A 16,158-nucleotide genomic window follows, 5' to 3' on the forward strand; every position below is an offset into this window, starting at 1 on the left:
AAGTCTTTAGAGTCTTTAAAAATTGTCAGAGATGAGGAGGCTCATCTCTGCATGTGGTTTCAGCAAGGAGCACATTCCAGAGTCTTGGAGTAGCAACAGAGAAGGCCTGTCCCTGAGTAGCCACCAGATGAGCTGGTGGCTGTTTTCTACAAAACTGCCTGGAGCTGAGAGGCCACCACCTGCTCAATCACCTTACCCAGCCATGGAAGATTAGAGATGGGTCTATAATCGGCTAACTTCATGGGCCAATATATGTTTCTTCAAGTAAGGTATAATGATACCTCTTTAAGAGGAGTTCAGTTTCAAATCACAGGAAAAACTCCCTGAACCACTTTTTGGGTTTGATTTCAGGTTTGGTTTGACTCCCCATTAGTCACAGGATATTATTATTAACAAGTCCTAGTAAGAACTAATCAGCCTACTTTCCTTTCACTATCCCTACAACTGGACTAAGTTTGGTCCAAATCAATTAGACAGTCCACAAGTTAGCCCACTTGTGCCTCCATGTGTCTGACATCTTGAATTGGGGTGAATTACATCATAACAAACTGTTCATTTGAGGTGTCCCTATGTGTCCCTACAACTGTACTAAATTTGGTCCAAATCGGTTCCCACTTGCACTTCAAACATACATGTGTCTGCCATCTTGAATCAGGGTGGATGACATAATTACAGACTATGTCATTTAGATGTCCTTATGTGTCCTAAAGCTGTAGCAAATCTGGTTCAAATAGGTTAGGCAGCCAACAAGTTAGCCCATTTGTGCCTCAAATGTTTATGTGTCCACCATCTTGAACTGGGGTGGATGACACCATCACAAACAATACCATTGAGTTATCCCTACAACTGTACCCTATTTGGTTCATATTGGTCCAGGCATTGCAAAGTTGAGGGTGGTGGGCACAGACAAGGAATACCAGGTGATCTCATAACCGCCCTGGGCCATTTTTGGAAGGGCAGTATAGAAATTGAATAAATAAATAAAGATCATCATCATCATCATCCACCAGTGAGGCACTACCTTGGCGTGGTTGTGGGGCTTGCGTGCTCTGAGGAAGGTGAGAGCTATGCCAGATGTCCAACCATACTGGACAAGTCTCACCAGAGGAGCCAGACAAAGAGTGCCTCTCCCATCAACAATATGGTGAGACATAGCTTTAATAAATCTATACCAGATCGGTCGTCGCCTGGGTCAACAAGGACCGCGCCAGGTGCTGGGGTCCCTGGAAATCTGGTGGCAAGTGGGCAACAGGACTCAGGATCTTCAGTTGAGCAACCAGGGCTGGAGACAGCAAAGTTACTGGAAGAAATGTCACTTAACCGGGAAAAAAAATACGAAAAATGCCAACAAGGAAATAATGATCTGCTTTTACAAGTCTAGTCCAACTAGAAGAGGTTATTTAAAAATAATGTATCAAATTTGGAAAGAGAAGCATCCAGATACAGAAAAAACAGAACAAAGGCTAGCAGACCAGAGAAGATTCATAATAAGAAATAAAGCATTCACAAGAGTTGAGCTGGAAGAACTGCAAAGAGCAACACAGGCTCAAGATATGGAAGAAGAATTACCACCAACTGAAGAAGTTGCTCAGGCGCAGGTGGAGGAGGTGTTGGAAATAGAGGAAGCCACTGTTGCTGAACTGTTTCAAAATCAAAACCAGGCAACCTCCCCTTTGCCTTCACCTCAAAAAACCAAATGCCGTTTAACAGAAAAGCAACAAGAACTAAAGCAAAAAAATAACTGAGCACATGAACCAAACAACCACCAGGGTTCAACTTCCAGCTCTAAAAACAGTTGCTAAAAAACAACTTGCTCAGGCATTAAAAGATGTAAATGCTGCACTTGCAGAAATAACAACCAATAATTTGCAAGAAACAAACCAACTAATGTACAGTGCAGCAACAATAACAACACAAGAGCTTGGATATAAGATCAGTGGACCTGTCAAAAAAGAAAGCAGTACATCACCTAAATGGAAGATTCGATTAGAAAATAAAATCTCCAGGCTTAGATCAGATGCTAGTAAATTGAAAGATATGAAAGACAAGAAGCTGAAGAATGAAAACACCAAACAGTATCTGATCCAAAAATACGAGCTAGATTCAAGGAAAATTAGAGAAGTCTTGGAAATAATAAAGCAGCAAATAACAGCAGTGTCAAAGAAGATTAGCAGATACGAAGCCAGAATTACACAACACAGGCAGAATCTCCAATTCCAGTCGAATTAGAGACGTTTCTACCAAAGCATAGAAGGAGAAACTGCAAGAAACCTAGAAACACCAAATAAAGAAGAAACAGTGCAATTCTGGGGGAAATTATGGGACAATCCAATAGATGATAATAAAAAAGCAGACTGGATGAAAGAGGTCAAAAAATGTAACCAACAAATGCAAGATCTAATAATAACACCAGAATTAATAAGTGAAAGAGCAAAGACAATTAAAAATTGGACTGCTCCAGGCGACGATGAACTGCATGGCTTTTGGCTTAAACACCTAACAAGCCTTCATAAACAACTATCAAAACAGTTCAATCACATTTTGCAAGGAGGTGATATTGAACAATGGCTAACAACTGGGAAAACTCATCTCATCATGAAAGACCCAGCAAAAGGTGCAGTTCCAAGTAATTATAGACCGATAACCTGCCTGTCAACCATGTTCAAATTATTAACTGGAATAATAGCAGATGAAGTGATGAAACACTTATTAACGAACAAACAGCTTCCAGTTGAACAGAAAGGAAATTGCCCAAACACCAGAGGCACAAAAGACCAGCTGCTGACTGACAAAATGATTTTAGAAAATTGCAAGAGAAGAAAAACCAATCTAAGTGTTGCATGGATTGACTACAAGAAAGCCTTCGATTCATTGCCTCACACATGGATACTAAAATGTTTAGAAACAACTGGTGTCAGAAAAAAATCCAGATATTTATTTAAAAAGCAATGAGCATGTGGAGTACACAGTTAACAATCAATGGCGAGACACTTGGACAGGTTAGCATTAGAAGAGGCATTTTCCAAGGGGACTCACTATCCCCTCTGTTGTTTGTAATCGCCATGACCCCACTTTCACAAATACTAAACAAAACAGGCCTTGGATACCAAACATCTAAATCATCAAGTCAAATCAACCATCTGCTGTACATGGACGATCTGAAGTTGTATGGAAAGTCCCAGTCAGAAATCGAATCACTGCTAAACACTGTCCGTATATTCAGTAACGATATAGCAATGGAGTTTGGACTAGACAAGTGTGCTGCATTAATAATGAACAGAGGAAAAACAACAAAAACAGAAGGAATAGAACTGCCCAATGGAAGCAAGATCAAGAACCTGGAAGAGAAAGAACCTTACAAATACTTGGGCATTCTCCAGGCTGATAACATTGCACACACTGAAGTTAAAAGAAAAATTGTAAGTGAATACATCTGGAGAGTTAGAAAAATCCTCAAGTTCAAACTCAATGGCAGGAACACCATACAAGCTACAAACACCTGAGCTATACCTGTTATCATCAGATACAGTGCAGGAATAATAGACTGGACCCAGGCAGAGCTAGAGACGCTAGATCGTAAGACCAGGAAAATCATGACCATCAATCATGCTCTGCACCCCTGCAGTGCTGTAGATAGGCTATACCTCCCTTGCAGCTCAGGTGGAAGAGGAATTCTGCAAGTCCATCAAACAGTAGAGGAGGAGAAAAGAGAAGAAAATATAAAGGACAGTGGAGAAGATGCACTTCAAATGGTCAATAACGAGAAATTATTCAACACCAATGAAAGAAAGCAGGCCTACAAGAAAAAACAAATCAAGAACCGAGCAGAAAAATGGAAAAATAAGCCACTGCATGGTCAATATTTGCACAATATAAGTGGAAAATCAGACCTCACCAAGACCTGGCAATGGCTTAAGAATGGCAACTTGAAGAAAGAAACAGAGGGTTTAATACTGGCTGCGCAAGAACAGGCACTAAGAACAAATGCAATAAGAGCAAAAGTTGAAAAGTCAACAACAAACAGCAAGTGCCGCCTTTGTAAAGAAGCAGATGAAACAGTGGACCACCTAATCAGCTGTTGTAAAAAGATCTCACAGACTGACTACAAACAAAGGCGTGACAAGGTAGCAGGGATGATACACTGGAACATCTGCAAAAAATACAAGCTACCTGTAGCCAGAAATTGGTGACACCATACAACTGAAAAAGTTGAAGAAAATGAAGATGTAAAAATATTATGGGACTTCTGACTACAAACAGACAAACATCTACCACACAATACACCAGATATAACTGTAGTCGAGAAGAAAGAAAAACAAGTTAAAATAATCGACATAGCAATACCAGGGGATAGCAGAATAGAAGAAAAGAAATAGAAACAATCACAAAATACTGGACTAGATAGGCCTTGAGCCTAACCCAGCAGGGCTGTTCTTATTATTCTTCACTGCTCCATAGGGACAGTTCCATTTTTAATACTAGCCTTTTCCTCCATCTCCCATCTTTTACATCTAAATTAAATTTTAAGCTCCCAGGGCAGGCTCCACATCTTTTTTATGTTCACTACAGTGCGTAGCATACTGCTTGAAGCAAAGTTAATGTCAAACTGTAGAAGGAGTTGTGTCAAAAAATTTATATTAAAAAGATTTATATTAACAGCTTTCGCATGAGCTTGGCAATAACTACAGCTATAGGAAAGGATTATTACATCTCATACTAGTTTAATGGGCTGGTTCACACAAAGTGGTTTAATCTCCAGAGAAAAAGCTAACTTGATGCCACCATTTCCCCAGCTGTATTTATCTATGTAGCTGCCCACGAGACACTGAAACTCTCTGCAGCCTAGCCCCAGGCACAACTGCTCACTTAACAGGTGACACTGGAGAAAGCCCCACTGACCTGTGGGTCTGACCATTGTTTCTGACAGGTGAACCCTGAACCTTTAACAGTTTTGTGATAGGCAGAAATTCCAGAAGTGAAGTTCCTTCTCATACTACATCTCTATGTTGGAAAAAGTATAAGATGCTTAATTTCTGCTTGCATCACAACAGTTAAAGGCAGAGGATCCTTACTAGACAAAACAAAATGCAATGCACTATGTAAGCAGGAAAAATTTTGTATATTGTACAAAGTTGTATACTGACTTTACACATTAGGATCCATGCACCCCCATTTTGCCTTGGTTGTTTAAAGGTATAGTTGTGGCCTTGAGTCAGTGTCAACTTCTGGCGACCACAGAGCCCAGTGGTTTTCTTTGGTAGAATTCAGGAGGGATTTACCATCACCTCCTCTAATAATGCCTTTCAGCACCTTCCTATATCACTGCTGCCCAGTATAGGTGTTTCCCATATTCTGGGAAACATATCAGCAGGAATTCGAATCAGCAACCTCTTGCTTGCTAGGCAAGCCATTTCCCTGCTGCGCCATTAGGTGGTTTGCCTTGTTTGTTTAGCTCCGGTTAAACTGACAAGTAGCACTTAAGAAGTATTATGAAACACATACTTGGTTGTTTAGCTCAGCATTGGTTTGGAGAGGGATGCATCAGGCAGAAATTCAACAGGTGCATCTTCCCCCACTCACTAGAGATTAATTTCTACTCAGAGCATCTCTATAAGGCCCAGTACTGCCCAGGAAATCACTTACCTATATAGTAAATGCTCTATATTATCTTGTTCAGCAGACACACCATTAGGTTATTCAGCTGAACTAAAACTTAGCAGGAAATTGTCACATAGTTTCTATTTTGTATAAATCTACTTCATATATTCCTCTTCCCAGAAGGGAATTAAATTAACAATTAAAAATATACAAACTGAGTTCAGCAAGCTGTTGTCAGGTGCATTGCAGATAGCTATCTATGTTAAGATTCATTAGCAACTATTAAAGAGGAAGCATAGGTACCTCTTCCACACTGGACTTAGGCTGCTAAGATCATGTTCTTTTTAATAAAGTTGTGGTATTAGTGCTTGTCTCTTTCCTTGCTCTGCAGAGCAGTCCATTGTAAAAGCTGCTGATAGAGGGCACAGCCTCTGAGCATACGCAGAGTAAATTTCTCTCCTTTAAATCCTATAGAAGAGAGGATTGCAGATAATTGTTCTTGGCAAACATTCACTTGAGATCAACAGAACCATATTCTGGGTATTTTTATGTTGCTGGACATACTGGTGAAGCCATGACTTGTGTTCATCTATGGTGTCTTTAAATCTGCCATGGTGGAGTTCTCTGTCATGGCAGCCCCCACTCACAGGAGCAACTTTGAGTCTGGCACTGAGGAGGCAGGACCTGCAGTAGCCCAGGGCTGTAGTCTCCTGAGCAAGCTCCCTCAGGGCCTGGGCTCCCTGGGGTAGTATTCCCAGTCCTGGACTACAATACAGAACCAGTCTCTCCCACACCATCACACCCCCTAAGATCTTCTTCATGTCCATGCCAACAAGCTCAGCAGAAGCAGACAGAGCAGAGCAAAACCACCAGGTACCAGCCCAGGAAGGGGTGGAGTAGTCTGGGTTCAGAGGTACTTAAGGATGAGCCAGCGTGGTGTAGTGGTTAGAGTGCTGGACTAGGACTGGGGAGACCTGAGTTCAAATCCCCATTCGGCCATGATACTTGCTGGGTGGCTCTGGGCCAGTCACTTCTCTCTCAACCTAACCTACTTCACAGGTTTGTGGTGAGGAGAAACTTAAGTATGTAATACACCGCTCTGGGCTCCTTGGAGGAAGAGCAGGATATAAAATGTAAATAAATAAATAAATAAATAAATATCTCTGGTGTTGAGTCCGCTTGATCCCTGGGGCCTCTCTAAAGTCCCACACACTGGCCTCAGCCTTGAGGACAATGAGGACAAGACATTCTCTCTCATTATTTTTTTACAACCCCCCCCCCCCCAATTAGTTATTTGCCAGGCCAGCAGTCAGTGCCCCTAAGCAATGTCCTGGCCTTTTATCCCCCATCTTCCTAATGGTAAAGCACGCCCCCTGCTCCCCCCGCCCCTGCTCACACAGCAACGGTGCAGCAGCAGCTGTTACTCCCCCGCTCCTCCACCAGGCTTTTCAGAAGCATGAGGCAGGAGAAGTCAGTGGCTGGAGAAGGGAGCAGAAGGGAGTATGTGGAGAAGCAGCACTGGAGGAGAGGGAAGAAGATGCTGCAGCCTAGCACCCTACTCCAGTCCTCCACACACTTCCGTTCTGCCCCTTTTCCAGCCACTCGCTTTTGAAAAGCCAGATGTGTGAGTGGTGGAGGAGGAGGGCAATAGTGGCTGGCATGCTACGGGCAGATCAGTTCTGGCAGAATGGTGGGCAATCGGCAGCCCCTGCCAAATCACCACCTGACTCCGTGTTTATCTTAAGGAGACAGTTTCCTAAAACAACCCCACTGCTTCCTCCTCCTCTTGCAGAATCATTGCACATATCTCCCGGCCTCTTTCTCCCTTTTCTGCCATGCATCTGATTATAGGAAATGGAGGTGGTGGCAGGGAGGAGGAAGCTTCAGATTCATCTTCCCATGTACGTGGATACCATGTGAAGACTGTCACATGATGTCTTGCATGTGTGTAACCTTCTGTGCATACTGGGAGTTGCAGTTGACTTCAGACCTGTGTAGTAAGATGTGTAAGATATTGTGTCCTATGAGGAATGTGTTGTTCAAAGAGGCAGGGTAAGAGGGAAAAGGTGATACATCACCTCCAAGCCAAACAAGGTTTTGGTTTGGAGGTGACCACGGGTCATATTTTTCTTTCCCTACCATTAGCATAGCGAGGACGCTGTGAATGTGAATGTTAGATAATGTCAACATTTTGCCCTCTGCGGTTTTAGAGGGAAGATACAAGAGAGTCCCTCTGAGGAATCGTTTATGCCCATGTGGCACAGGTAAGGTTGCGACAATTTCTCATGTTTTGCTTTACTGTCCTTTTTATAAAGCTATTCGCTCCATCTGGATTGTGCCTTATCTAAAAAATGTCACGGCCATTCAGATGATTTTTATGTGGCTTATTTCTTAATGGATCATCATGTGGAGATTACTGGGAGAATGGCAAGATTTTGTGCAGCGGCTTGCAAAATAAGATGCAAACAGATTAGTTTTAATTTTCCTGTTTAATATGACACTGTATTGTTTAACAGTTTTATTTGTATTTAACTGTTGTGTCCTGTGTGTTGTTGTTGTTGTTTTGATCATGGACCGTAAAGAAAAATATGTATGTAAATGTTAGATAATGGTAATTAAAATAGCAGATTACTTTGGCCATTTGGATGATCCTCTCATACCATTTGCTGGGTGGTAGAAGGTTGTGAGATTAAGTGTGTGCCAAGAGAACTGAGTTTGAAGTGTCCTCTCAGAAAAGAAAGCATCATTGAGCTTTTTATTTATTTATTTATTTATTAGATTTGTATACCACCCTTCCAAAATGGCTCAGGGCGGTTCGATCTGGTTGGGAGAAACAGTGGGGAGGATTTCAGGGATGCTGCTCTAATTTTGGGACTGAAAGAGAGCACATTCCAAAACCTTCCTTCCATGCACATGGGAAGTTAGCGTGTCTAGGAGAAGGGATTCTAGGCTAGGCTTCTCCCCCTTATGCTAGCTGTCTAGGCACTGGGCTGGGTTCCAACTAGTGTTTGTACATTTATGCACACAGACAGGAAGCAGTAGTACCACTGATTCCTCCGTTACTGTCAGGTTCAAGATCAAGGGAAGGGGGAAATCAGAGTAACAAAGGATGTGAGGTTCCTCTGAGACTTCAAATCCAGGATTTGAGACCTTCACTTAGAACTCTAACAGCAACCAGGACCTTTTTCTTGAAACCAAGGAGTTAAACAACAAACAGTTCTTAATAAGGCACAGTTTTTTTATTTACAATAGCTCAGTAGATAGCTTACACAGGAATCCCATGATGTGTAACTCCCTCCCCTTTCCCCCTTCTTATACATAAATTAAACAAAGTAGTAACACAGTGCAATGCATTGCAACACCTAATGTATGCTCATGCCTGGTCTTGGACCCTAATAATAAAGATTGATTATATATACTCACGCACACACACCTACTAAGCCTCACTGACCAATTCTTTCAAATTAACTCTGTCAAGATGCTAACTTTACCCATTAAGTATCATACTGCCTTCCTCCACAGTACCGGCTAAGTACCTAGTGAAAGATACAATTAGCTGGATGCATTCCTTTGAACAGCAGGCACACTCAACAGGAGATATGTCTTCTCACCTAGATGCTAATAAGGCCTCCTTTTATAGTTTTATTCATTCAGCATATAGGCATGTCCCATATTTACATCATTTCATGCTGGGAAGTTGTTTTTTAACCTATGTGAGAACAACAAATATCCAGAACAACTGTCCAAAATGTGTCTTCATTATAAAAGGTAACTTGTTTACCACATTTAGACAGTGACTCTGAACTCAATTTAGCTCAGATCTGGGTAACACAGCACAATCCCACTGCATTAAATATAGCTTACTCCCAAGTAAGTGTGTATAGGATTACAGCTGAAAAAACATACCATCCTTTTGTTTGGGGCAAAGAAACATGTCAAAACTGCATTCCCTATATATAAAAAATATAAAAATAGACATTACATGTGTGTTTCTGGGCTGACATCTTTGAAGAAGCAACAATCAAGGCTGGAGATAGAATAGGTTTGTAAGAGTCGACCATAGTTTGGAAAAAACTATTTACTTCTGATTAACACATGTGTACACATGTGTTTTACCTCCATCCTGGGGTTTTTTGCAGGTTTTTGGAGCATTAGAGAAGTGGGATAAATATATAGGTCACACACAGTGATTTCAAATTACCTTCAACTTTTGGGGTTGGGGTGTAGAAGTAACCTGTCTCCAGATCAGCTTCACCTTATGAGCTTATGGCTTGAGCCCAATTTAAGACTAGGTTATCACCTTTGTGTTGCTTTGCTCCTATACCTTTAAGAGCAGTCTTCTCTATAGAAATATAGCAGATGAAGCTTCCTAATGCAGAGATGCCGTGGTGGAGAAAGCTCCACCTGCTTAACCATAACCCGCTCATACAGAAATTAAAAGTACAGGAGCAGAGCCAATAAGCAGTTAACAATGTTGTTTAGGAATTGTATTAGAATAAAGATAAAAGCCATTTTTTTTCTTTAAGTCTTTCTGTCTCCTTCTCTCTCTAGGATGAAATTGCATTGATGCCTTTGTCCCCTTTAGAAGACCGTGAGGCTCTGAATCCAGTAAGTTACCTACCTTTTGTTCTGAGCTGAAGCCTACTAAAGCTCAAGGAAAGACTGCCATACTCCTAAACAACAGCAAAATACAGATCCAGGTCTCATTCATACATCACTACCCATTTTAAATATAACTTTAAAGTATGTATGTGTATATACAGATGTCTAGGGCTGTATTTCCCAGTTCTCACACTGTAATGGTAAAAGGTTACCACCCTACAGGTAGTTGCTAACAGCAGGCTCTTAACTCTGCTTATTATAGCATAGTTGCTACAGCAGGCACCTGTGAATAGTATTATGCAAATACCTTCACCAATCAATTATCTGTTTTCAGTTCAGTGAGAAGGCACCAGGATTTTATGTAACTCATTCAGGAGCCAGTATAGTTTAGTTTTCCACATAGAGTTCTTGATTTGAACTCAGTTTTTCAGCACAACTTCCAAAGGTTTGTATTTATTCCTGCCTTTCCACATGCTCACAAATTCACTTATATCTAGTAGCAACAACACAATAGAAGCAATTTAACTCAGGTATCCAAACACCATTTGAAATGAATGCATTCTCCCCCCCCCCCCCCCCGCCAAGCCAGGAAGAATGTACTTGACCAGGCCTTCTCTGGAAGATTATTCCGTAATCCTGGAGCAATAAAGATTGCTTCTACTCCTTGTAGGTGACAATCTCATCTCCTGTAATGATGATACTCAGCGCAAGGCATTTGTTGAAGATCTTAATGAATATTCTTCTCTTAGTGGGTTATTGCATATCAAGGTCAAGTAAAGGCCTTATAACCACCACCTACTGGACTGGTTTTCAACAAATCTTCTTTACTTCCAGCTACTTATAGAGACAGCAATAAATACTGAGGATAGACAGTCTGTGAGACTAGATAATCCATCTTTTCTTCCTGTTTCTGGACTAAGTTTGATGTTAACTTTCTCCAAGAAGTAACTGGCACAAAAGGTGTTTTGGCAGCAAACCTGGCAACTAAAGATGCTTTTAAGAAACAGGAAGATGTTTAAACTTTAAAAAGTATGCGTTGATTTGTTGATACTGGGATTGCTGGGTCCTTGGTCCTGAACATGTTTACCTGGAAAAAACTTTACTTGTAAACTAATGTAGGATTACAGTGATAGTTTTGCAGATGATCAAATGTATTTATTATTGCCTATAGTAGTAGTAGTATTTATTTATTTCGGCCCAAGGCCAGCATATATCATTGCTTATATGCTTTTATTTCTTTGTGAAAGTTATATGAGACTCCCAAGAAGTTTGTTATCTAGGCAATAGCCAGTCTCAGATCTCCTTAGCTTTAACAATGTAATAGCATAGTACACCCTAAAACCATTGATGGGGATTATTTTATATCCTGAACAATTTTTAATAAATCTCACCTGTGTGTTAGGAAGATAATTCAGACCTGTAATAAAACTAATTACCAGCTCTCCACCCCCAGTTCTAAAAACATGGAGATGGAATTCTTCTGTGCTATTGGGAACTAGAGGTTTGAGGTTAGTTAAGAAGCTAGGACAGGAGTTCCCAACCTGTGGGACTCCAGAAGTTGCTGAACTACAACTCCCATCATCCCCAGCCACAAAAAATAAATTGTAGCTGGGGATGATGGGAGTTGTAGTTCAGCAACATCTAGGTTGAGAACCCCGGAGTTAGGATTGATTGAAGTTATGGAAGTTTTAGGTGCTACCTTTCTCAATAAAATGGCAGATGGACTATTTGGGAGTATTTGAATACTCAAAACTCCTCAGCACCCATCCATATCTGGATTTCTGAGAAAAAAGAAATTTCTGCAAGAAAGATGGATGAAATGTTAACCATGTTTTCTACAATCTTGACTGAATGTACTGTATATTGGAGAGAAGTTTAGCAAAATATGATTTCTTAGAGCTGATTCCCTGGGAAATTTATGGTTGTGATTCCTCTGGTGAGAAAAGATGTCTTGATAGAATGACTTATATTTGAGGCAGTAGTAGCTAGTGCTGGAGGAATAGAGGACAAGGCAGTGGATGCAGAACAGACTGCAGCTACCTTTCTCTCCTCATCCTGACATTAACTTGAGCTGTGTGGACTGGCCATTTGTTGGGTCGGGATCCCACTGGCCACCACTAATCTGAGGGATGGGGCAGATCTTACCTATGGGCAAAATGGGTGGTGCTCACTTTAAATTTATCAGTCAGCCATGTTGTCTCTGTCTCCATTTTGTGTGCCTGCTGCTTCCCTCTCTTGTTCCCCAATGTGCTTGTTTGCAGCCTGCTGCTGCTCTAACGGTTGTGAGGTAGGGATGTGCATGGAACCAGTGAATGCTGGTTTGGAGGTGAGGTAGGATAGCTTTAAGGACTGGGGAGGATGCTCTTAACACCTGCCACATTTCCCCCACCAGCGCTGTGGTTTAAAACTGTCCCATGAGGAGGCAGCGTACCTCCCTGCCACCCTGGTGCTTGTCGGACCGAAAGTGCCCTTGCGCACATTGCGCTCATCACATTCTTATGTGCACGCACTGGGCACTTCCGTTCCGACATGCACCAGAGCGGCAAGGAGTACACTGCTGCCCTGTGGGACCATTTTAAACTGCAGTGCTGGCGGGGGAAAAGCATCCTCCCCAGTCCTTAAAGCTATCCCACCAACCTTCGAACCGGCCAAATTTAACCTGTTCGTACACATCCCTATTGTGAGGTGGGCAATAGTAGCAAAGAACAAATGAAAAGCCCCAGATCTTTTAAAATATCAATCTTAATAAGGCAGGAGCTAATAAGTAGGGAGGTGCCCGGAGGTGATTCGGTGCTGGCAGGGGTGGTACCTTAAGGGTGGGGGAGGGTGCACTCACCCCTCCCGCCACATTTCCCCCACTGGCGCTCCGTTATTTTCAAGACCTTCAGGGCAGCAGCATTCCTCCCTGCCGCCCCATTCCCCTCATCGGCTGGAAGTGGCCGGAAGTAGCAATCACGCGCACACACGCGTGATTGCTACTTCCGGCCAATGAGGGCAATGAACACTGCCGCCCCAAGAAGCTTGAAAATAACGGAGCACCAGTGGGGGAAATGTGGCAGGAGAGGTGAGTGCACCCTCCCCCACCCTTAAAGTACCGCCCCCGCCAGCACTGAATGCCCACCCCCAGAGCCAAAACATTTTGGAGGCCTTTACAATGGCCTCTAAAATGTTTCCAGCTCAAGCCTACTAATAAGCATGCTCACTTTTGGTTTTGCAAAGTGGGTGGTCCTGGGGCTACCCTATAAACTAATCAGAGAGGAACTAGGCTGATTGACTCCTCAGGCAGCCAATCAGAATGCCCAGAGGGTGAGGAAGTATTTTCCTTTTAGCTACTCAGAAGAATCCAATCACCATTTTGGTTACAGAGTAGGTAGGCTAGTTGTCTGTTGTTATGTGTGATCTTTTGCTGGCTTTTTTGTTTGCGTTTGGAGGGGAGGAATGCAACCTTTGCTTTCTCTCCTTTGTTCTCTGATTTGATTTGTATGCAAAGCATTATGGCCTATTCCCAAAATGTCATGCCATAAAACATTGGAAAGAACAAAACTGTAAGGCTGGACTAATTTGATTAGAAACTGGTATAAGAATCCAGAATGTTCTGGCTTTAGGGGCATATGCATGGATTTCTGAGTTCAAACTGCTTTTCAAATAATTGCAGAAGTGGCTTTCCAAGTGTTGTGGTGTATGTAGTGAAGGAATTGATTCTGTTGGAAGGAAAATAATTTTAAAAATCAATTTGCTTTGCAAAGAGCTAACCAGATGTTTCTCTGGATTGTGGCAAGTATCTGTAACATTAATATGCCCACTGGAGGTTATGGTTCATTGGGCAAGGATTAAGGAAGTGATCTCTATTAAAAACATTTGTTGGTTGCTAGGATGGACACCCAGGCTGAGTGGTGGGCATCCAGGGCGGGCAGAGAATGGCACCCATCTGTTCAACAGGGAGAGGGTGTCCCCATGCATCTCTGCTTCCTATGGTGTCATCTAAGTTATAAGAGATGGTTCATAGCTGCAGCAAGCATAATTGAAAAACCTGTGATGTTTCTTTCATTTATGAATGCATTTTTGAAATAGGCAGGCACAGCTGCCCTTGTAACTTCAATATGCATTTGTTCTCCACTCTTGTAGCTGGTCTCTGTTTCACTTGTGACTTATATAGATGTATTGATTTTCACATGTATAGCTTATGCTTCCTCCAAGAACCCTAGAGTTGTGCACATGGTTACATTTATCCTCCCAAAAGCCCTAGGAGGAAGGTTATTCTGAGAGATAAGTGACTGTTCGAAAGCCACTCAGTAAATTTCATGGCTGAATGGGGATTTGAACTTGGATTTCTCCAGTCTAGTCCAGAACACTAACCACTGAATCACTCTGGCAACTTCAGAATGCATTTACTCTGCACAGAAACAGCCTTTTGTAGTTGGTCTGTGCTTTACTTGTGGCTTTTACAGTACTTTTCATGTGTGCATGCAAGTGCTTATGTTTTGATCCTGCCGTGTTAGATACAAATCCACACACTACTGTAGTCCTATTAAGCACTATTAAGCAACTGATATTTTGCATATTTCTCTGTATCTCTGCTGATGAGCAATTTAGATGTGTGTGTGTGTGAGTGTGTGTATTTTGATCTCACTTGTTGGCTGCACTTTGTCAGATATTGCTAAGGCACCCGCCGAGTCCTGGCTCCACTTCTGCAGCTCAGTAAAGTTGGCTCTGCTTCTCACTGCCTGTGCCCTGGCTAGTGCCTGCCCCCCAATCCCAGGAACCACCAGCTGCCACTACTGAGGGAATGATGATTCCTAATCCATTCTGAGACGAAAGTGTGACACGAACTATGCTAAATTAAGTTTCTCTGTTTTCAACAATTCCCAAAGGAATGTATTTATGTAATGTACATCTTGCCTCTCCTCAGCTCAAACTTACAGGATCTAAAAGCAACTTCCCCCTGCTAACTAGGCAAAGAGGCACCTTTCAAAGTGATCATTCTCTATGTAGTTTGCAGGGAGAGAGCAGCCAGCCCTGTTCAACCCTGCTAATGGCAGTTGCTGGCATCTACCTTTTGTTGCTTTTTAGATCACATGCCCTTCAGGGACATGGAACCAGTTTCTTATTTTTTTGTTTTTCTGTGCAAACTCCTTTGAGACCTTATCTGCTGAGAAACAGTATCATAATTGCAAAATGATATTCATACAGCCCCAAATGTAGTGGTTGGAGTGTCTGACAAGAACTTGAGAGGGTTAGGTTCCAGTTCACACTTGGTCATGGAACTCACTGAGTGACCTTGGGCCAGTCACTTGCTTTCAGCTTAACCTTTCTTATAGGATTGTTGTAAAGATAAAATGGTTGTTGTGGGTGGAGGAGGGACTTATACATTACTTTGAATTCCTTGGATGAAAAGCAGGATAAAAATGTAATAAAGCAGAAACATAATTTTTGTTGTATGCACATCTTTTTGCTACCTTTGAAAGTAACGGCATTAGTCCTAGTTCCATCACCACAGAAGTATTTTTGTCCTTGGGAACATGGAACTATCCAATTATTAACGTACTAGTATTTTTAAGCCCGTTAAAATAACGGGCGCTAGTACCTCCCCCCCTTTCTTCCTTCTCCCTCTCTCTTGCCCTCCTTTCCTTCCTTTCTCTCTCTCTCTCTCTCTCTCTCTCTCTCTCTCTCTCTCTCTCTCATTTTCATTCCTTCCTTTTCTCTCCCTCCCCCTCTTTCCTTTCCTTCCTTTCTTCCCCCTCTTCTCCTTCCCTTCTTTCTTTTTTCTTTCTCTTTCCCTCTTTCCTTCCTTTCTTCTTCTCTCTCTCTCTCCATTCCTTCCTTCTTCCTCCCTCTCGCCCTCCTTTCCTTCTTTTTTTCTTTCTCTCTCTCCCTCTTTCCTCCCTTCCTTCTCTCTCGCTCTCCCTCTCTCTCCTTTCCTTCCTTTCTTTCACCTCTTCTCACTCCCTTCTTTCTGTT

General features: G+C 42.1%; 1 protein-coding gene across 4 annotated transcripts in view; it reads left to right on the plus strand.

Annotated features, from left to right (window-relative positions):
* ANO9 (anoctamin 9) overlaps positions 1–16,158 on the plus strand; it is a 68,802-nt gene that overhangs the window by 10,753 nt on the left and 41,891 nt on the right. For 3 of the 4 annotated variants that reach the window (XR_008314039.1, XM_053286647.1, XM_053286649.1), the window contains exon 2: positions 10,150–10,206. Coding sequence is in view for 3 of the 4 variants with exons in the window: in XM_053286647.1 (XP_053142622.1) it covers positions 10,150–10,206 (57 nt within the window). In the remaining variant the exon portion in view is untranslated. Of the gene's footprint in view, positions 1–7,819; positions 7,863–10,149; positions 10,207–16,158 lie in introns of those variants that run through there. The other variant, XM_053286648.1, reaches the window with a different exon arrangement.

This window comes from Hemicordylus capensis, chromosome 1 (assembly GCF_027244095.1).
Source record: "Hemicordylus capensis ecotype Gifberg chromosome 1, rHemCap1.1.pri, whole genome shotgun sequence".
NCBI classification, from domain to species: Eukaryota; Metazoa; Chordata; class Lepidosauria; order Squamata; family Cordylidae; genus Hemicordylus; species Hemicordylus capensis.